The 22,888-nt window shown below is 41.4% G+C and overlaps 1 protein-coding gene across 2 annotated transcripts; it reads left to right on the forward strand.

Annotated features, from left to right (window-relative positions):
* The first annotated feature begins 744 nt into the window (after window positions 1-744).
* taf4a (TAF4A RNA polymerase II, TATA box binding protein (TBP)-associated factor) lies at window positions 745-20,165 on the forward strand. 2 transcript variants are annotated; one of them, XM_041980688.1, is made up of 15 exons: window positions 745-1,945; window positions 3,960-4,093; window positions 4,376-4,495; window positions 7,183-7,260; window positions 7,446-7,568; window positions 11,501-11,590; window positions 11,721-11,933; window positions 12,096-12,222; window positions 12,313-12,415; window positions 14,030-14,199; window positions 14,289-14,419; window positions 14,601-14,729; window positions 16,603-16,659; window positions 16,753-16,875; window positions 18,835-20,165. In XM_041980688.1, the coding sequence occupies exons 1-15, from the start codon at window positions 1,183-1,185 to the stop codon at window positions 18,997-18,999; spliced, it is 2,526 nt and encodes an 841-aa protein (XP_041836622.1). In that variant the 5' UTR covers window positions 745-1,182; the 3' UTR covers window positions 19,000-20,165. The 2 variants fall into 2 exon arrangements, with proteins under 2 accessions (XP_041836622.1, XP_041836623.1); XM_041980689.1 differs by having other exon boundaries at window positions 14,604-14,729.
* The last annotated feature ends 2,723 nt before the right edge of the window (window positions 20,166-22,888 follow it).

A 22,888-nucleotide genomic window follows, 5' to 3' on the forward strand; every position in this document is an offset into this window, starting at 1 on the left:
GAAACGTTTTCATTTGACAATAAAACTTTATAATATCAAAGTAATTTTAAGTTAGCCTTGTAGCTTCTAGTTCCTCTATTTTTGGACAAATGTCCATAAAAAGCACGTGCTTCTTAAATGAATAAATAATAAAATCATTTAACACAAAATTGACACATACTTATATATGGACTACTCCATATAAACAATTAAGATTTAAATTTCCCAGCGTGAATGGAAAAAAGGCAATATTTTATATAATATATATATATATAATTAATATCTATTTGTACTGTTGCATGTCAGCACACGGGAGTATAACCACACTAATCCCGTGACTGACAGCATTTCCTCTTTGAGGGCGGGGCGTCCTTAAACGTCTCACCGCAACAGTAACTTCAGTTGGCTGCAGCCATCTTGCTCAGTTCTTCGATTATGAATAAACTCTGAAATTAGATCAGAAAAGTTGCAGCAAACCGCGTTATTATTCCACCAACAGTCACGGGACAGAATTTAGAATCTAAATAACTATCGCTCAAGTATAAAAAGGCAGTAGACAATAAATGCTTTGACGAAAACATTATCTTCCCACTACGATGTTATACCCTCTCAGGCATCCCATGGAATGACAGTTGAGGCCATTGGTACCGCCTTTTAGCATATGGTACAGCCAATCACAGCGTACAGAAATTCCCAGCCGGAGTCGTTTAGCTGTTGTGCGCATGCGCGTGTCAGTTGGTAAGTACCTCACTTTTCACAACCTCACAGGAGTGTGAAGATGGCGGTTAGCCCCGGCCCGCTGGATGAACTGTTTTTACAGAGAGGGGTGAATAAAACGGTAGTTTGTCATCCGACACGGTCTGTAGAGTCAAAGCTGTCGTTCTTGTGTCACAACAACCATTGGGGTAGGCACGAGGCAGCCGTTAATTACATGGTTATAGTTCCGGGACAAGGGGGTAGCTCGAGCTAATGTCCAGCTGGGACTTGGTCAAGACGATTGCTAAAGCAGGTACGCTGTAACTCCTAATGTTGTTTTCCTCTCAATCTCTCCGAGCACACACGAAAATCAAGCGCCGGAATTGACAGAGAAAAGCAGTATATGTGACATCGTCTTGCCCCATCACATTTGATCTCGTGTGTACTCCTTGTTTAACAAGTTAAAGTGCTGGGGTCTACACATAACGAGCTCCCCATGGTTAAACCATGGACGCAACGACGGCCAGCACCGACTCCAGCACGGAACACGAGCCTGGCAAAACACTTGTTGTCAGTGACTGTGTAACTTTTCAGCCGAATCACTCGGGAAAAGTGGGCTCGTACTCTGTGCAGACTTTTAATGGGAGCCAAATTATGAACTCCCACAATTCAGGACGCGCTGCCCCTCTCGAGGGTACGATAGCGACAAGTGGCATTGGTAACAGCAGCAGCACTGCGATATCTGTCACAGCTGTCAGCAGTGGACCAGTGTTGTCAAAAGGGCTGGTCGGTGCAACAATATCCCCCTCGTCAAACAGTGTAATTCAGACGCCGCTCATGAACTCTGAGAGTGTTGTTGCTGCAGCTCAAACAGGACCCACTGTAACACTTATCAGGCCGCCTATGCAAACCGCAGGGTCGGTTGCAACTTTGAATGGGAACAATACTGTGAGCCTCTCTGTTGCTGCCAATGCAACAGATCAGATAGCCATCGGCATACAAACTCCGCTCGTAAATAATGGTCAGCCGTGCAATTCCGTGTCTGCAAGCGTAGGTTCGCACATCATTAAGGCAGAGCCACCTGCAACGATGATACAGTCAGCACCGCAACCTGCTGGCACCCCTGGAGTAGACAGTACTCCCCGGCCCCCTGCCATGGCTGCTGCAAGTGCTGGCGGGATCCGAGCCCTGACACCGCACATGTTGGCTCCAAGGCTCCCACAGACCTCTCTAGGACAGCCAGGTGTGCACAACATCCAGCTACCCCCAGGTGAGTGAAGTGTGAAGTTATTTATTTAGTGACTCTTGAATGATATACCAATGTTTCCCTTGGTCCTCATGAATATTTACAAAAATAAACACAGGGAAACTTTGGAATGAACGTTTCGTGTGCTGAGAATGAGGAAGTGTAAACTCTTATTTGCTTTGGGAAATGCACAGTATTTATGGTAACTAGGCAACAAGACAGTTATTTAGAAATAACTCTTTCAAGCAACACAATTATATGGTACTATTTTAAAGGTAGTTTTCTATCAGTATAGTACAGAGCACTATTTACAGGGATGCAGGGGTGGGGGTAGCGATCAATAATGTAATAATTTTGGCTAAAATTAATTTGAAAACGTAAAAACTGCAGTTGATAATATAATTAGGCATATGCAGATGTTTTTGGCAGTTTGCTAATCAAAAAAAAAAAAAAAAAAAATATCATTACGAGTTGTTACCTTACGAATTATTATGTGCTTGGCAGGTATTACATTATTGGTTGCTCCTATAACATTGAAATAAACAAAGGATTTACACACACACACGCGCGCGCCTCTGCCTCCTGCTCTGTGGCTGCAGATGATGGTGTTTTACTGATGCATGTAGAAAACTGTGTCTGCAACCCGGCAGAGGGGAGCGACCGAGCCACCCACCTTTCTCCAGGTGAAGCAGGTGTCCACAAGTCACGATTTCACACACAAAGTAGAAGTAAAGTTAAATCTGTGAAACGTGTCTGCTGAAGGTGATGGACGGTCACTGTTCAATGCATTAATCACTTGCTGATATTGAGTCATTTGTGTGTAATTTGCTGGAACGTATTTTCCTGGTTAGTTTTGAATCCACGAGAGCAGTTTATGAAGCATTTAGATATGAAAAAAACATTTGGAGACTTCAGTACCAGAACAACGAGGCTGCACAGTAAATCACCTTAAATCCATACCGTCAAACCGGGAAAATAACAAATACAAAGGCAATAAGTAAACTAATAATTAAATAAAACTGCATGTGTGACTCATTCTTAACATGATAATTATATTGTTCAATTTAGGGCCTGCAATTGGAGACAGTTTTTTTTTTTTTTTTTTGAAGGAAAACAGTTAAGAATGAGCTAGAAAAAGCAAAGGAGAGAAATAAAGAAGAAAGAATGGTAGAGAGACCAGGAGGGTCAGAATTGAAGAAGGCCACCGAGAGAGCAACACATGAAGAAGAATAAATAAAATTTAAACAAGTTAAAATGCCATCAGGTCTGGGGGACTTGGCGGGTTAAGATGGAAGTAGGTTAAGCTGTAAGGGATGAAGAAGAGAAGATTTCAGATTCAGAATGAGGGACAGGAGCAGAGAGCGAGGAGGAGGCAGATGATGGAGAGAATGATGGTGGTGTCAACTGATCCGCCTTTTATCCTAGCTGGACCATATGGTATCTTTTTATTCAAATGCCAGTGCAGTGACATTAGATGTCACACAATAAAATAACATGTTTTCAGTAAATGCCTACTGGTATGTTTATAAGGTTAGATATGCAAAGCTTTCCTTATATTGCAATTTATTTCATTAATAATCATGATCAACAAAATATGATGCAAATATAATAAAGAACCCCTGAGACTGTGCTAGATAACTCTGTCACTCTATATATACTTTTTTTTAAATATATCCGAATACAAAGCTAACATCTGAGCAATGTGTCCTCAGTACTGGAAAGAGCTTAGATTAGCTTCCACAGAAGAATCATTGTTGTCTTCAGCTCTTCTAAAAGAGACGGCTGATGTCACCCCACATGTGTATTATAGTTCTTTTTCTACATTTATTTTGAGTTAACCTTTTTTAAAGTTTAATCCTAAAATGTTGTCTGTTTCCCTTTTTTTTTTACTCTGTTTACATGTTGTGGTTTTTCACACACCACACTGAGGACGTCCAACGCTCAGACCTCATGCCACTCCTCTGCCACCCTTTGTAAGTTTTTCTGGCTCCACCACAGGAGCGGTGACAGTGAAGTTGTTTCTGTTGACTTGCTTCAGGGATGGTGCTCGTGCGCAGCGAGAGCGGACAGCTGCTGATGATTCAACAGCAAGCTCTCGCCCAAATGCAAGCCCAGGCACAGGGAGGCATGGCCCCTCGGACAGCTGCACTTACAAATGTGCCTCCTGGCCAGGTAAGCTGTTCGTGTTTGCCAAGGGAAAGGCTAATATGTGGATTAATTATGTCTGTCTTTCAACCAGTGTTATCAGCCTGCAATTTTGACAAGTATCTGTTGAAAAGCTGGTTATATTTTATAAGCTGCAGGTGGATTTCGAGAAGTATTATGTACTTTTAGTCTTCATTTAGCAGAACTATAAACACAGTTATTTTGTGTTCATCATATACAGTAGATCTATTTCCTGGTGGGGTCAAAGTGAGTGTTTTGCATCATGCTTTGCTGTGTGCTATTTTTCAGGCTCCTGGAAACGCAGTCATCAGCAGGCAAGTGCGTCCCAGCACCATAATCCGACAAGGCTGTCCCCCTGCGACGCCTCTCACTGCAGCCACCACTCTTCACAGACCTGCTGTCTTACAGGTGTGTTGATGTCAGTGTGTTTCTGAGTGTTCGGCATGCTGCCCAGTGCTTTTATTTTGTGTTTAAATGTAGAAATGAGCATGACATTAAACACATGCTGGTCACGAATAAAACCTTTTGAATTTCATTGTGAGCTGACAGTTGAATGCGTTTTCAGGGATCAGTTCTAAAAGTCACTCTTAATTTGACATCTTTATATAGTTATTTAAAAAATAGCAGTGGGAAGATTTCTTAAATTTATTTATTCAAAATATAAAATAAATTCATACTAAAGATGTATTTTGCAGTAGTTATAACAACCGTTATAGCAAGTACTTTTCACTGTTTTTGTTTATTTCTCCCCTTTAAAACTGAAAGTTAGATTTTGTGCTGCTTAGACCTAAATTTGGAGGAAACGTATTCATCCGTCCATCCATCCGTCCGTCCGTTCATTCATTCATTTCCGGTGGGACGGGCCCAGAACGCCTCACCAGGGAGGCGTCCAGGAGGCATCCTGACCAGATGCTCGAGCCACCTCATCTGGCCCCTCTCGATGTGGAGGAGCAGCGACTCTACTCTGAAAGAAAATAAAATAAGATTAAAAATAATATAAAATAGGACCCTATACAAATGTTAACGGTTTTAGTCCTGAGTATTTATCCAACTTGCTTCTAGTTTACGAGCCTCCCAGGTTCCTCAGGCTGTCTGGAAGCTGTTCCACAGAAAAGGACCATAAAAACCAAAAGATGCTTCTTCATAAGTTTTGGTCCCCATTTAGGAATAAATAAGAGACCAACCGGGTGACCTGAGGGCCCCGTGAGGCTCATAAACGAAATGCAAGTTGGATAAATACGCAGAACTAAAACCTTTTAACAGCTTTAATAAGAAATAAGTGTTTTAAAATCTATTCAAAGCCACAGGAAGCCAATGCAGAGATTTTTAGTTTGGTGTAATATGAGCTCTCTTTCTGGTCTTCGTCAGTAGGCGAGCAGCTGAGTCTCACATCGTCTCACATCGTCTCACATCGTCTCACATCGTCTCACAGCGTCTCACATCTTCTCACATCGTCTCACATCGTCTCACATCGTCTCACATCTTTTCATATCGTCTCACATTGTCTCACATCATCTCACATCGTCTCACATCTTTTCATATCGTCTCACATCGTCTCACATCTTTTTATATCGTCTCACATCGTCTCACATCTTTTCATATCGTCTCACATCTTCTCACATCGTCTCACATCGTCTCACATCGTCTCACATCTTTTCACATCGTCTCACATCGTCTCACATCGTCTCACAGCGTCTCACATCGTCTCACATCTTTTCATATTGTCTCACATCGTCTCACATCGTCTCACATCTTTTCATATCGTCTCACATCGTCTCACATCATCTCACAGCGTCTCACATCTTCTCACATCGTCTCACATCATCTCACAGCGTCTCACATCTTCTCACATCGTCTCACATCGTCTCACATCGTCTCACATCTTTTCATATCGTCTCACATCGTCTCACATCGTCTCACATCGTCTCACATCTTTTCACATCGTCTCACATTGTCTCACATCGTCTCACATCGTCTCACATCTTTTCACATCGTCTCACATCGTCTCACATCGTCTCACATCTTCTCACATCATCTCACATCTTTTCACATCGTCTCACATCGTCTCACAGCGTCTCACATCTTCTCACATCGTCTCACATCTTTTCATATCGTCTCATATCGTCTCATATCGTCTCACAGTGTCTCACATCTTCTCACATCATCTCACATCTTTTCACATCGTCTCACATCGTCTCACAGCGTCTCACATCTTCTCACATCGTCTCACATCTTTTCATATCATCTCATATCGTCTCACATCGTCTCACATCGTCTCATATCGTCTCACTTTGTCTCATATCGTCTCATATCGTCTCACATCGTCTCACATCGTCTCATATCGTCTCACTTTGTCTCATATTGTCTCATATCGTCTCACATCGTCTCATATCGTCTCACATCGTTCATCGTCTCACATCTTTTCATATCGTCTCACATCGTCTCACATCTTTTTATATCGTCTCACATCGTCTCATATCGTCTCACTTTGTCTCATATCGTCTCACATCGTCTCACATCGTCCCATATCGTCTCACTTTGTCTCATATCGTCTCACATCGTCTCATATCTTTTCATATCTCTCACATCGTCCATCGTCTCACATCGTCCATCGTCTCATATCTTCTTACAGTAAAATCTACACTCAGTGGTTATTTAAAAACTACAGTGCTAAGGCTGCTGTGTAGTTTTTTAAGCTAGACTGATCATAAATTGTACTCCTTTCTTGGGAAAGCAGTAAAAATCAGAGGTTGTTACTCTTTTATCCAGTTTGGTTCAGACTTTGAGGATTTTTCTTTGTCTTAAATAATTTTTATTTCCAATGCCAAAATAAAAAGACTAGGTTCACTTAAATCAGATGTAAAACTTTTTTCTTTTTTTCCATATGAAATGAATGCAGATTAATGATAATTGAAGTGTAGACATCTTTCCCAATATTTTCAAACCAAAAACCTAAATTCTGGATGAAACTTTATTTGTATTAGAACAAATCTGGACACACTGTCCTCTTACTTAAGAAGACCTGGAAGACTGAAGAAAGTACTTTGATTATCTAAACAAGTTTTGATGTTAACACCTTTCTTTTGTCTTTACAGAGCTCAGCTGGGGTAACAGTACCAGGAATAACCCCGAGGGCTGCCGTGACCACAGTAACCTCAGTAACAGTGAGCAAAGTAAGTTTCTTTACAGTAAGGGTCAGATAAATGGCTGCACTCTGCTGTGTGCTGATACACTGCTGGCTATTACACTGCAATTAAAGAAGGTAACCAGGTTGTGTATAACATAGTTGTTCAATAATGTGATTTAAATTGGTTTTCTCATGTTTTTTAAAATGTTTTTTATTTATTTTTTTTTATAGGAGACGATGGAGAATGTGAAAAAATGTAAGAACTTCTTGTCTACATTAATCAAGTTGGCATCCAGTGGGAAACAGTCCACAGAGACTGCAGCCAGTGTGAGACAACTGGTCAAGGACCTGCTGGTGAGTGCGTCTCACAAACAGGATATCAGCAAAACATGCAATATGTGCTAACGCTGCTGAAAGTTGCCATGACGATATGATCTGCCATAAATAAACTTTGATGTCACTTTGATGTTTTCTCATACCGAACTTCACTCACAAACTCTCATTCTGAACTTTATGGCCTTTGCTATAATACAGTTTTTCTCAAATGCTAAAACACAAAAGCCAATCCCCTAAACCAAATGACCAGTTGTCTAAACACATTTACTAAATCTAGCCATCATTTTCCAATATCACAAACACATTTCTCATGAAGACACAATTCACAAAACACAATCCTCCGTTCGCATAAATCTAAACACATTTTCCTTACTAAAACACAAGTTGCAAAAGAACTCTGCTCATATTCTCAAATGAAAGCTCATAAGATGCAAAATGCTTGCCACAGTCAGCAATATTTGAACACCATGAACACACCTGGCGTCATTCATTACACACAACAACTCAAAATTGAAGACGCCTGTTGGTAATGCTGTGACCACATGTATAAAAGCAAGTTCAGATGCACAGTTTGCTGAAGATCCCAAACAAACAAAATGGATGAAGGCAGAGTCAGGGGAAGAGGAATTCAAGTCAGAGGAGGAAGAAGAGCTGGCCATGGAAGAAGAGGAACAGGCCAACGACGAAGAGGAGTTCAAATCAGAGGAGGAAGAGGAGCAGGCCAACAAGGGAGAGGAGAAGATGCAGGAGGGAGAGGAGGAGGTCTAGGACGGAGAGCAGGACAACCTCGCACCATCATTACGGACGAGATGCGAGCAACAGTCATTGACCATGTCATTGTCCATGGCATGACAATGGCTGCAGCAGGGCTAAGAGTCCGTCCAAACCTGAGTAGGTTCACTGTGGCCAGCATTATCAGGGCTTGTCCACCGGCATGCTGTCCTTGGGTCTTACAACACCCAACGTCTCCTGAACTTTCTAGAGGAGCTAAGAGACATCCTCCTGCTCTGCCAACACCATCCTGGGCCCGCACATCACATTTATGTGATCATTTGGGACAATGTCAATAAAAAAACTTCACACCCTGATCATGTTTTCAAGAGTACTGTTGTGTGCAATAGATTCTGCATTGAGTCGTGTTACAGTAGTGTACATGCAGTATTTTCTGTAGATTTATACTCTTCATATGAAACTCTCAAATCTAAATGCCTAATCTTCTGCAGAGATCTAAGAAGATCTGTTACTGCAAAGTTTCTAAAAATATGCATTGGCAGTTATGAAACAAAGACCCGTCTCACAAATTGAGCTTTGTGTTTTCAACTGTTTTGCTGTAGTGTGTAATGATGTGGATAGTGTTTACATGTTTGAAAGCTTCGAGTTGCTCTTTTGGTGTGGAAGTTTGAGCTTTGAAGTTCGAAGGTGTGGTTGTGTTTATGTAGCTTTAGAAAAGGGTGTTGTATTTAGGCATTGGGGAACATGGAGGAAACATTTGTGAAATGTGCTTTAGCATTTGAGAAAAACTGTAATAGTAACGTGTTTTAGCTGATGCTAGATTTTTAGTAAAAATAGTCAGCAAACACCGTTGTGGACAAAGCTTCTCGCTGAGTATGAATTGACAAGACCAAAGCAAACAGTTTTTAAACCGTTCTTGTTTTTCTTGGAGTATGTGACAAGCTTTACTGTGTTCTGTCTCCTCTGAAAGAATGGCGGCTTTTATTTTGCCATGACGATGATCCACATTCATTTAAGTGTAGCAGAAAGCCTGAACACATTGAGTTATTCAGCTTCATAATAGCATAAAGAACATCCCTGGGAGGCTGAACATAACAAGCCAGCGACTCCAACAAGAAGTTAGTGGCAAGCAAATTCACCAAGCTCCCGATCTCATCCCACATCATTGAATTCTTCATCCTCTGTGTCGTTTCTGAACAACTTTGCTAACTGCTTATCAATTACTTTTTTTAGCTGCAGTTACTACCTGTATTTTGTAAGCTGCAGAATAGGATTTTCTTCTTTGGGGGCATTTTTGGGTTCAGTCTTTCTCAGTTGTCTTTAAGTTGATGTTTTAGTTCATTTTTAAGTGTAACAGGAGCAGCAAATACTGTAGTTATCACAAGCATAGAGCGCCCTCTCGCGGCTGTACATGGTAATGTTTTCTCCTTGGTTCATGTCAGTAATTAACATAAAAAAAACATATAAAAAAAAAAAAATATATATATATACATATATACATATATATATGTATATATATATATATATATGTCGCACCAGCAGTACCAGCTATTTATGGTGAAGAGTGAAAAAATACGGGCTGGAAAATCTTGCCAGAAAACCAGAGTAGCCTCAATCAAGCTCACTCCATGTGTTTAAGGCTCAGCTGGAGGCTGTCCTGAAGAAGATCCGTGGAAAATTAATAGTAATCATGTTTTGCAAAACTATTAATATATAATTCTGTCTTGTATTAAAAAACAAACAGGTGCCAGGGTACAGAAAAAAATATAACAAATGAGACTATGTTATGGTTATGAACAGATATATACAGATAAATTATGGTTATAAAAAGGTAAGAACATGTATATGCAGATAAATGTTGCAGTTCTTATTTACAGTAAGTTTTTAAGCTTCACTGCAGCTGAAGGGGGAGGAGTTATAAAGTCTGGTAGCCTCATGTAGGTAAAGACCTCCTGTGGAGCTCCTCTGTGGTCTCAGTCGACGGCTGAAAGAGCTCTGACAGGACGTCAGTGTGGCATGCAGGGGCTGAGAGACGTTGTCCCCGATACTGAGGAGCTTCCTCAGCATCCTCCTCTCGAAAACCTCCGTCACAGACTCTAGTTTAACTCCTAGGACAGATCCAGCTCTCCTGACTAGCTTGTTGAGTCTGTTAGTGTCGGCTGTCTTCAGCCTGCTGCCCCTGCACACTACAGCGTAGACGATGACGCTGGTTACCACTGAGTGAAAAAACATCTGCCGCAGGGTCCTGCAGACGTTGAAAGATCTGAGCCTCCTGAGGAAGGACAAGCGAATCTGACCCTTCTTGTAGATGGCATCAGTGTTTATGGTCCAGTCATGGTCCAGTCACCACACCCCTGTACTCCTCCTCCTGGTCCCTGCTGATACAGCCCACGATGGCAGAGTCATCCAAGAACTTCTGCAGGTGGCAGGACTGTGAACAGAACCTGAAGTCTGAGGTGTAAAGGGTAACCAGGAATGGGGACAGGACCGTCCCCTGTGGCACCCCTATGTTGCTCATAATGGTGTCTGATGTGATATTAGCTTCCTGTTGAGCAGGGCAGGTCCCTGTAAAGTCTGTACTGCTTCCTGTGACCACCGTTGGACAGTTCTGGTGATCACAGGTAGCTGCTGGACCTCAGGAACGTAGCATGGCTTTAAGTGGACCAGATTGTGATCTGATCTGCTGAGAGCAGGGAAAGCTGTGTAGCTGTATGCCCACATCAGTAACTGTGGACCAGCGTCTAACGTCATCAGTCCAGATGCCAATGCTGCTGTGCATGTCGGCAGATACGAGGTAATGAGGACTCGCAGTTATGGTGGTGCTGTAAAATGATGCAACACACACGTCTGCTAGATTCATCTAAAGCTCCTTGTGGTCATCCTGTAGGTGGCAGCAGAGATTAAACATGTGCCCCCCTAGTGGTTGGAGCAAGTATTCAGCTACCTGTGTTTGTAGTGTCTCATTGCTTCTAAACGTTCCAAATAGCTGACATGCTGTTCTGTTTAGCCATGAGTTATAATATATGGCTGATATCACGCTGAAAGTAAATTTTCAATATATTGTGCAGCCCTAAACAGGTGACACGCTGTTTGTGACACGATAGTAGCAGAAAAACTTTTCTGAAACATGAACAAATGTTCAGCCAATAGAACATCTGTTAACCCACCCCTGATAAAAGTGACAGCTATTACTCCTGCTTCTTCATGGGTTTTATTAGGAGGGCAAACTGGAAGCTGAAGAATTCACCAGCAGATTGTACAAAGAGCTCAACTCCTCACCCCAACCTTACCTTGTGCCTTTCCTGGAGGTAAGAAAGCGAGTATTCTTTTGTGGTTTTTTTTATCTTTTCACCTTTAAAATATTCTTATTTTGCATGCCCAGGGTGTTAACTCTACGGTTACTTGTGTGTTGTTGGTCTGCCTGTGTGAATTTTCCAGAGAAGCCTCCCAGCCTTGAGGCAACTCACCCCAGACTCAACAGCTTTCATCCAGCAGAGTCAGCTTCCCCAGCCAGCCTCAGGTCCGGTCTCCTCCAACTCATCCACTTCCCCCACGGTGGTTCTGAGTAGCCCAGCCCCTCGCCTCACTGCTCCTGTCTGTAGGCCTCAGCTCCTGCCAGCTGTTAACAAACCAGGACAGACCACCTCAATGGTAACAGATACTCAGATACCTGCTATTACATATGTAAATTCTGAGTTGAATTTACAGCTGTGTCCAGTTATTTGTCAGTTACTTTTGTTTTGTTGAACTTATTTTAGAAATAAATGCTTTGATGTGCTATGATGGCTTTCCTTTTCGGTTCTCCACTCTCAGCAGCCAAGAACAATTTTGAGACCTCAGGTACCCTTACCAACAGCCCCCATGATGACTCCAAGGAATCAGGGCCCTGGTCGCATCATGTTGGGGCCTCAACAGGTCCAACTTAAAGAGCTGCAGCCAGGTGAGATGTCAGTCATAGAACACCTCTGTCTGTGCGTGTTTGTAATTGCTCCTGTCATTTTTCATCTGTCTCTTTTTTTCCTGTCTGCAGTTCCACTGAGGCCAGAGGTGCCAGCTGTTTCTAACCAAGGCTCTGCTGTGACTTTGACTCTGGCTCAAAGAAACAAGCTGAAAGAGGCGGGTGGCACTTTCAAGTAGGCTTTCTAATCAGTCTCTGTTTTTTGATGCTACACATCATTAACATTTTAGTATAAGTGTACTTGGTGTTGGAACATAAACTAACCTTGTTAAAGGGCAAAAAATGACATAAATGTAAATGTTGCTTTACTATGTGCACAATTATTAGGCATGTTGCATCACTGAGGATTAGATTTCTTATTTAACAACAACGGTGCTTTGGTTGATCCAGGATGTTTAGAAACTTAAAATCTGAATATTTAAAGAAGTGAAAGGAAGGATTTGGCTTTTGCACAAAAATTTGTGTGTGTGCACAAATATCAAGGAACTCAAAGAAAAACAAAGAACTTCCCATCTTACTTTTTAATTTTTATCTGTTAATGCAAGAATAATAAACAACCCAAACTTTACAAACATCTTTTAAATAAAAAAAAAATCCTCATTGACCAATGTAGATCCTTCTTTTCAAAACACTCAGAAGTCTCCATCCATGGAGTCTGACAGTGTCTGGGTTTCTTGATCGTCATCAGGGTTTAGGCCAGGTGAGGAAGGAGGCCATCTCATTGTTCTTTCATCTTTAAGGCCTTTACTTGCTGGCCACGTAGCAGAGTACTTCCATGCATGAGATGGTCATTGTCATGCATAACAGTCATGGTCTTTTTGAGAGATGCAGACTTTTTCCTGTACTTCTGTTTGAAGACAGTTTCTTCTACAAACTGACAACAGCTTTGGGAGTTTAGTGTGAGTCCATCTTCCACCTGAAAAGGTCCAACAAGCTCATCTTTAATAATATCAGCCCATACCACTACCCACCTCCATCTTGCTGGTGTCTGAGTTGGAGTGGAGCTCTATTCCCATTACTGATCCAGCCGTGGGCCCATCTCATCGGTCCCTAAAACCTTTGTAAAATCTATCTTCGGATAGTTCTTGGCCCAGTCTTGACGTTTCAAATGTGTCTAGTTCAGTGGTGGTCGGGTTCCTGCTTTTCTTACCTTAGATATGTCTCTGAGCACTGAACACCTTGTACTTAGTGATATTCCAGGCAGGTTACCATTCTGAAATAGGACAGCATTGGAGGATAATTGGCTTCCTAGTAGCTTCACATTTGATTCTTCTCAAATCTTAGCAGCTGATTTGCATCTTTTTCTCTCAGCATTGTCCTTGTGACCCTTTTGGGGGTTTGCAACAAAACATTTGATGGTTCTGTGGTGATGTTCTAATAGATAGGTAGTTTCAAGAGTGCTGCTTCCCTCTGAAAGATTTTTTCTACAATGTTTTACTTAATTCTCTTTTGTCACCCATTTTGCCTGGAAAAAAAGCTGCCTAATTATTTTGCACACCTGATATAGGGTGTTGGTCTCCTACAGCCACGCTCTCCCTCAATGCGCAGATGCACATCACCTTGTATGCTGAAATCCAGCAGGCAGTCAAGTTTATACAGCTTGCAGTTGGAAAATCTGCATTGAAATAATAATATGGTCCATTTACTTACTTGCGTAATAATGCACACAGTGTACATAAATTCTTCAGCTTGATGATTATTAATGAAAACATAAATCCAGGTTTCAGTACTGCATTCCACATTAAAACACTGTGAAGGAAGTCTTTCTCCTCACTGCATCTGTTAACAGAGATGATGATGACATCAACGATGTGGCCTCCATGGCTGGAGTGAATCTGACGGAGGAGAGTGCTAACATCCTGGCTACTAATTCTGGACTAGTTGGCGCAGTGACACATTCCTGTAAGGATGAGGCTTTTCTCTCCTGCGCCATGCTGCAGAGGAGAATGTTGGAGATAGGTGAGGCATTGATGGCATGACTGACTAAACGTTGTCAACCATAGATCAGTCTCTCATCATGCTGAACTGTTGCTGTGTCTCTGCTCCAGGTAAGAGGTATGGTGTAACTGACCTGGGTGCAGAGGTGGTGAACTACGTCTCCCATGCTACTCAACAGCGACTTCAGAACCTGCTTGAAAAAGTCTCCCAAGTAGCCCAACAGAGAAACATCCATTTTAAGGTTTGTTAACAGATAGAAAAGCCTTTGTTTCCTGCAGATGAAGATGAGATTAAGCGTTAACTAGATGTTTCCAGACTAATAATAATACATTTCCCTGCAGGGCTCGGTTACTGAATCAGAACATAATAAATAATCTGTGCTGTGCTTTTTGGGATAACATTCTTACTGCACCATCTGTTAGCAGGAGGATGAGAACTATGAGCAGAGCAGCGATGTTCGTACTCAGCTGAAGTTCTTTGAGCAGCTGGACCAGTTGGAGAAACAGCGAAAGGAGGAGCAGGAGAGAGAGATCCTGCTAAAGGCAGCTAAGGTACATCCTCCCCGACAGACGTCAAATGATTTGGATGATTGCTCCTGAGTAGTTTATGTTATTATCAGGGCTGTCAAAGGATTCAAATTTTTAATCAGATTAATCACAGCTCACAAATGAATTAATCATGATTAGTCATGATTAATCACCATTCACTATGCCTGAAATGTGCCTGGTTTTACTGTATTGTATCAATAGAAAGAGCAAGCAAATGCTTACTTGAGTCTTTGCTTTTTTACATTAGAAATCATTTTAGTTGTAATAATCAGTTCAATATTACATAAAATCAAGAAAATACATCTTATTTGTTCCAACCTTTTCCTGGTGCCCCCCCCCCCCCCATCTAAACTTTTCTAGACCCACCCCTGCATAGCTGAAGTATAAATCCTTTCTGCCACTTGTCAACTACTTTGTTAGTGAAGTCCTGCTCTGATTTGTATTTTAGAGCCTGTTTATAATTTTTCTGCTCAGCAACAAAGATTTAAAGAAGACGTCTCCTTGCTTCCTTTGCTGTTTAAATCTCACTAGATATCTGAACATAGATGTGTGCATGGCTGTCTGATGACTAGCAGATTTACAGCTGTTTCACCAGCAAACACCGTTAATACTGAAAAGTTATTTGAAATAAAGGCAAACAATATCCAGTTGAATCAGGCTGCTGTTATCAACATGATTCATTCTTCAGCTTCCTGTGATAGTGACATGGGTCTGATTGACATGAGACTGATAAATTTAGCTTACTTTAGCTAGAGCGTCCAAAAGCAATACTAACAAACGCAACAAGAGAGAAAAGCCGATCAGCTGATCACCGACAGCTGTCATGATTCACGAGAGGAGAGGAAGGGGGAGAGGAGGAAGCTGTGCTGGACAAACAGAGACGACCAGAGCAGTGATGTTTCTGCAAAACTACGTGTGAAGTTTTTTTTTAATGTGAAAAAAGTGCAGGTGTTGAACCCTCTCACCAGGTAAAGAGTGGGTATTGAAACATCCTCATCCCCCAGGGTGTGACGCCCTCAAGTCCATCCATAGAGCCAACCATGTGGGCTCAGTATTAAGTCATAAAGGTTTTGCAGTTTTAAATGAATATTTGCACATAATTTCAGAGTTTGCATCTGCTCTCTGATTAGATAGTTTGATTTGTCGCCATCCAATCAGATAAACGTGTAAAGATATGGACAAAATTCGCAACCGCAACTTAATACTGAGCCCATACAAGCAGCTTGTTCCATGTTGCCTCTAGACTCCTCCATGTCTCATCGTCATTAATGACGGATGCTGCGCATGCGTTAAAAATTTTAGCGTATTTAATAACATCAGTTAGTTACAGCCGTTAACATGTTTGAAATAAAGGAAACTTGATAAACGATGGCCTGAGAAATTGAAAAAACAGATGTTTTAGTCTTTAAATCACAAACTTTGTCTTCATCATGTTTTTATCTTTTTTCTTATCTTTTGGTTCTGTTCTTTCATCTGTTAATTTTGTGTTTAGAGGTTCTTGTGTTTTGGCATCTTAGAGCTTTTCAGAACTCGTTTACTTACTCTTCTGTACAGTTTGATAAAAGGTCGCCAGTGATTGATTTTCACTCAGCAGGTATCCTGATAGATGTGTGATTCATCAAATGGCATTCTGGATTTATTATAACTCCAAACTTTGTGACATTAAGCAAGAAGTGACTCACAGATTTCGGTAGTCTGAACATAAAGAAATGAATGAATCAATGTTCTTTAATAATCCTGCTGCTAAAATAAGAAGTTTGTGTAAAAACGGCTTCTGACTTTTAACAGGCCCATTCTGCACACCTAAATTAATGGTGAATTACACTTAAGTCTTGCAGAGCAATTAATATTGGCTTCATTTTGTTTGTTGTTTTAGTCTCGAGCTCGGCAAGAGGATCCAGAGCAGTTGCGTCTGAAGCAGAAGGCCAAAGAGGTATGAGAAGGGATGGAGGACCGTCTGCCAGCCTCCATTTCTGCACATGTACTCAGTATAACGGATTTCTATATTATTTTGTGTGCTGCCCAGATGCAACAGCAGGAGTTGGCTCAAATGAGACAACGGGAGGCCAACCTGACTGCTCTGGCAGCCATCGGCCCCAGGAAGAAGAGGAGGAATGTGGACTCGCTATCGTCTTCTGCTTCAGCTGAGGTAACATTGCACAGTGGCCAAAACCTTTTTGTTTTCAGGCCATTTGTCTGTCTTGTTAAATTTGGATAAGATGTTTCAGGAACACTCTGACAGACTTTTTTCTTAACTTTCTGTAAAATAAACTCTTCGGTCGTTATTCGGGAAAAAAATTTGGAAGATTTTTGATTATTTATATGATGATATTTATGTCATAGTTCTCACTGCATACATAGATGAGTCTGGACGGAGGTCTGCCTGCTCTACACATCAGATAGCAACAGATAGTGATTCTTGATCATGTTGTAATGTTGTAATTATTTGGGTAGGCAGGGCAGTGAGCAGCACTCAGGGATCCAGGAAAACTCAGTTGAGTCCTAATAACTTGTTTCCATGGTCACAGCCGTGTGTTTAGCATTTATTGAGTTTATCTTTTTTTTGCACGTCTGTGTTTTTCTGAGTGTGCTTTTCCTCCTCCATACTCAAAATCATCAGAAGAACATCATGGTCAAAGCACAATGAAGGCACAGAAAGAGCAGGTCTTCACCTGACTGGCTCTGCCCCAGAGATTCGTCTAGGCTGGTGTGTGTGTGTGTGTGTGTGTGTGTGGGCCCTTCGATCAGAAATGAATCAGAGAACTGAGCATTTTCAGTTACCTCATGTTGAAATACCACTGACTGCAGTAATGAGATCAGGTTAGAAACATTATTTTTTTGCCATAAACAGTTATTGGTTATGAAGAATTGGCTGATATTAACACTCAGCCCCTCTCCTTGGTGATTTCATCTGCTACACATTGTAGATTTGGTCACAGGCTGTCACTCACAGCCACTATGTTCTGACGGAAACCTGCCATCCATCATCTGTGCGCCTCTGAGAAAGTAACAGCCTGTCATTAGGTCAGGCTGTACCCATGGTAACTGTCAGCTGACTCTTATAAAGACTTGTCTAATATGATTACAAATTCATCTTAGACTTTCATGCTTTTCCTTCATCCTGTAGAAAACATTTTGAGCTATTTTGGCTCAGAAACAGTTCAATAACAAACGTTATTGTTTTAGGGGTATGGAAAGTGATCAGATCTTAGATGCGTAGAGTTGTAGACATAAAAGATTTTACATCAGTTTGCAAATGTCAAAAAAGGATTTGTTTTTGTTTATTTTTAAGGAACTAAGAGAACCAGAAGTGAAGCACCTGGACAGTGGATCTGCATAAAAAGCTAGCATGTGGAAGCACTTTGGCTTGTTACCAACCAGTCAAAGCTTCAGCCACATCCAGAAAAGCCAAAGCAAATGCAAACTGACATTTCATTGCCAATGATAGACCATTGGTGTCTATACTCTGTCTGAAAAGTAGGGTTTTTGTACTGTGTTAGATACAACATTCCATCTCAAAATGATGTGATTGTTTAAGAAAGCAGGCAGGATGACTGTAACACGTGATCTACACCACGTTCCCGCAGAATTTTAATTTAGAATTTAATTTTAGTTTAATTGAGCGCTTTATCCCAGATGATTGGCAGATTACCTCTAATATGCTCCAAACAAGAGCAGTGAGTAAATAGTTACAGTCAATGCTCATAACAAGAGGATGCTGGTTTGACTCCACCACTAAAATTTACTACTTAGGGCTTTTATATGTTGCTACCTCCATTTATGGTGATGCATTTCTTCATGTAGGCTGAGCGACCTGCAGTCTTTTAATTAGCTCTCTTGTCTGCACATGTTGTACTTTGGGTGTAATGCTGAAAAGAAATGCAAACATGTGGATTCCCACCTAAGGGACACCATCTGGTCTTCTCAGTGCAGCAACTCCGCTGCATCATGCTGCTCAGTGGGATTCATTTACTAATGAAAGTATAAGACCTACATGGTTACAGGAGCCTACTCATGTCTCTCTTGTTACAACTGACATGCTGCTGTCCCTGCCATCATACTCATCCTATCTTTCTCTTTCTTCTCATCACTGTTTCCCATCTGACAGGGATCAGGAACGGGTTCCTCGCTGGCTGGTGGGCCCGGTTCATCCGGGTCCAGACCCACGAGGCAGCGCATCACACGCGTCAATCTCAGGGACCTGCTCTTCAGTTTGGAGAATGAGAGATTTACCAGTCACTCCCATTTCCTCTACAAGGGCTTTCTCAAATAGGCTTGATGTCAGAACGGGGTGGAGTAGAAGGGGAAAAGAGGGGGGGTGGGGGGCTCAGCAAAGTGTGTGGAGAGACCAAACGCTCCCACCTCAAAGAGCATAGGAGACTCCTAAAGATGAAGATGAGACGATTGATTTGGTACATTTAAATGTTTTTCAGATAAACCTGAAATCTAATCGTAGCCATACTGGAAGGCCTCTCTACCTCCCTCCTCGAGTTAATGTTTCCTTTCAGAGCAGTTTTTGATGCCCTTTATTGACCCGTATGACTTCATTTTTTAAGATGGTGCAAAAATAGATCATTTTTTAGGACGATTTTTATGTGTGTGTGTGTGTGTGTTGGACAACTGTGCACTGTATAGTTTACAGTTTATTTTTGGAATATTTTATGCACAATATGCTTAAAAGCAATGAAAATTTGTTTTATTAGAGCACCAACAAATTATTTTGGAAGAAAAAACAGATTTCATTCTGTTTTTAGTCGGCAGAATTACTTTGAACCGTGTGACCTACTGAGTTGCCTTCCTACCTGAATAAGCCATACAGCCCAGCCTGCTGTAGACCAGAAAGCGGTAGCTCTCTCTCTGTCATCGCCATTACTTGATTTTTCTTTTCCCACCGTATTTATTTACTAAATTCAACCTTAAATTAATGTTTAGTTATTTATTTAATAACGTGACACCTCAGTTATTTCACATTACTTAACTTTGAGATGAAGTGTGCATTTACCAGCTGTTTGAAAAGAGTTTTAATATTCAGAGCATTTAGACAGTTTTTTGTTTATCTGTTAATTTTTTTTCTTTTAAATTGATTTCGCATTTACCCAAACAGGTTTTTGAAGGCTTCCAACCTGTGTTGCTGTACCAAACATACGTCTACATTAAAACTCTATTTTTGTAGCTTCCCAATACACATTTTTACTCTTCTAATGGTGACTGACAACAATCATTTATTTACCTGCTTTTTCTGTAGTGTGCTACTGGACAGCCCTTTAGGTTTGTAGTGTGTCTGGCATAAGAAACTGGAGTTTCTTCCTGTATATTTGTAAATGTTTCACCTGAAGTTTTACATAGTTTTTGTATAGAACTGAGATTTTACGCATACTGCATTAAGGACATGACATTTTCTCTACTGAAAAGTTTGAATAAATAATGATTTTCCAGTAACTGTTTGGGTGTTTTAAGTGTTTTGCATTCACTAGGGGGCAGCATTGCATTATTAAAGCATCTGGATGTGTGGTGTATGTGAGCTTTGTACATTAATTGGCTAAATTTCTACAACTCTACCTGTTCACAGATAATTTGACTTAATCCTCCAACATCTGTAAAGCTGTATGTTGCACACACTGCATATCCCCAGGGTCCATGCATTTATGTATATGTCCCACAACTCCACAGAGAATATCCCATCTCTCAAACTGAAATGAAATCACGCACACGGTCTGCCACCAGACTGTCTGCCTCTTTGTTGGGCTGTCTTGTTTAAGTCTGTCCCCATTATCGGCCCAAGCGCAGTGCTCTGGCAGCAGCTGTCATCAGCTGCTAACATTCACCATAAACCATGGGCTGGAAATGATTCGGCTGCTCTGGCACTGGGAAAGTGGCCTGATGCTGCAGTGATTGGAGGCAGCTTTTGTATCTGCGCCGACCAAAGAGGGACAATATTTGCAGCTGTCAGTGGAAAGTGGCCACAATATTATTTTCATTAATGAAAATATATCTAGGAGCCACTAGGTGGCAGTATCTAATTTACCCAGCTTCATCTTCATCCTCATGTTAGACTTAACACCCTGATTCCATTTGTTTGAGTGTTGCATGATGTTTTCCTCTGAACAGATTCTCTCCCATTTCATATCACAAAATAGTTGAAGCTGTTTTTATTGAAAACATTATGAAAGCGTAGTGTTGCTGTGAGAAAAGAACTGGGGAAAAAAGACTTTTAAGTCATGAGAACATCCTCAGCATGGCCCGACAGTCTCTCACGGCATCTGTCTGATGCCAGCAGTGATTCAGGTAAGGCCTCGCCCCTTGTGTCTCAGCCCAATCTAATATTTTTCCTGGTAATCCTCCTTCCACTCTTCAGCCCTGCTGCTCTTTCTGAGTTAAGTCCACATAAGCTCCCACTTGAGTGCCAGAGGCAGAGCAACAACAGGGATGGTGCGGTTGCCTAGCGACGCCTCAGTCACTACACCTGAGGGCGTTGGGTAAACACCCTGAGCCTGCCACAGGGAAGAGCAGAGAAGTGACATCACTGTTTCCTTCCATGACATCCATTAAAGGAGTCTGTTATTCATTTCTAACTTTCAGTGCCGTTGCTTCTGCTTCCACCTGAGGGTGGTAACGTATGATGAATCCCAAGCAAGTTGAAACATTCGTATTTGAGTGTGCAGATTGGCTCATCCCTGCGAATGTTGGAGAGTTCATCTCAGATTCCAAGATGGGATTTGACTTATCTGATAGTTCTTCTCAGCAGGGTGCTCCTCTTGCTCTTGTAAATGTCTGTTGAAAAAAAAAAAGGCTTGTTCATGGATGCAGAGGGGGGCTGAGTTTTAAAATGGTTCGGGGCTGATTAAGGTAAGAGCCCTACAGCTTTATAAATTATCGCACTGACATATTTTTTTTACTTTGTAACCCAGAGAATTAAAAATTCCATTTGCAACCTCGCTTGTCACGCTGTGAGACAAATGCAACAGTTAAGTCAGTAAATCAATTTCATCCTTTTCAGCACTTCCTTGAATGATGTTGTTTAAGCTCTGAGTTTATGAATAAAATTCTCCTTGAAGCGACATGAGAACATGATGGGATTGAACTGATGTTGATTCAGTCCCTGCTCTTCATCTTCCATCCAAGATGCACAAACCCAGTAGCCCTTTTCATATGCTTAAATGAGAGAAGGATTTTTAACTACACAAAAAAATCCAACCCTAGTTTAACATGCAGTACCAGTTCATTAGTTCACGTTTCCACACACCACTTCCTGTTTGTCTCTGACCTTTTTCCTGCCTGGGTTAATGCTGACTTTAGGACTCTTTTGTTACAGGGCTGACCGGGGCAGACTGCTTTGGCCCAGAGATACTATAATAAGGCCAGTGTTTATGACCGCTGCTGAAATGGGTTCGTGAGTGCGGCTGAACCTGTGAGGTATTGACGCTGGGGTTAATAGCCTGTTGGCCTCCTTAATGGAGCTGAATCAGGCCAAGCAGCAGGCAGTGTCAGCCCACAGGAGGAGATCATCTTCGCTTATAAAGTCATCTCCTAAATGAAGACAGGTAGCAAAATATTTGGTTTTGCACAGCCGACTTCGCTGCTTGCACTCTGATTAGGCAAATTGCAGTCTTCAGGATAACTGTTGAATAAATGCTATATTCTCAGTCTTTCTGTGGGAAATACATAAACAAGCAACTTTTTGTGCTTTTTTGAGGCAAAAACCAAACATGAAATGTGTCCTGACTGGAATAATCATCACAAAATAACCTTTTTCAAACTTACTTCTTTATTAAAAGACAACTAAGATCCCTTTTGACCTTTAACTGACCAAAACAGACACCTTTCCTTTCATTAGATACTGCGAGCCTGACAGCTACAATCCATTTCTTTGAAGCTGCAACTGCAGCCTCCAAAATGCTTTTCAAAGAGGTGTTTTGTTCTCCCTGATAGTAAATGATTTGTTTGAGAAGTATGTCTGCTGTGGAGTGTGATGAAGCTTTAGACTTATCCCCTTAGTGCTGCTTGATGAAAGTAACTTTTTGGTCAAATCTCGACTTTTTAACGTTTTAGTCTTGTTTAGTGCTGTGTGTTTCAGGAAGCTGTGGCTTGGTTACATATCTGCACTCCTATGTTACCTGGTAAGTTGCAGTTACTAAGAAATATGGTGGCACTTTGGGTTGATG

Source organism: Melanotaenia boesemani, chromosome 3 (genome assembly GCF_017639745.1).
Source record: "Melanotaenia boesemani isolate fMelBoe1 chromosome 3, fMelBoe1.pri, whole genome shotgun sequence".
In the NCBI taxonomy this organism is placed as follows: Eukaryota; Metazoa; Chordata; class Actinopteri; order Atheriniformes; family Melanotaeniidae; genus Melanotaenia; species Melanotaenia boesemani.

Coding starts and splice junctions, on each gene's coding strand:
- taf4a (XM_041980688.1), top strand. CDS start 1,183: ATGGACGCAACGACGGCCAGCACCGACTCCAGCACGGAACACGAGCCT. Junction 16,660..16,752: donor TGAAGCAGAAGGCCAAAGAG/GTATGAGAAGGG, acceptor TGTGCTGCCCAG/ATGCAACAGCAGGAGTTGGC. Junction 16,876..18,834: donor CGTCTTCTGCTTCAGCTGAG/GTAACATTGCAC, acceptor CCCATCTGACAG/GGATCAGGAACGGGTTCCTC.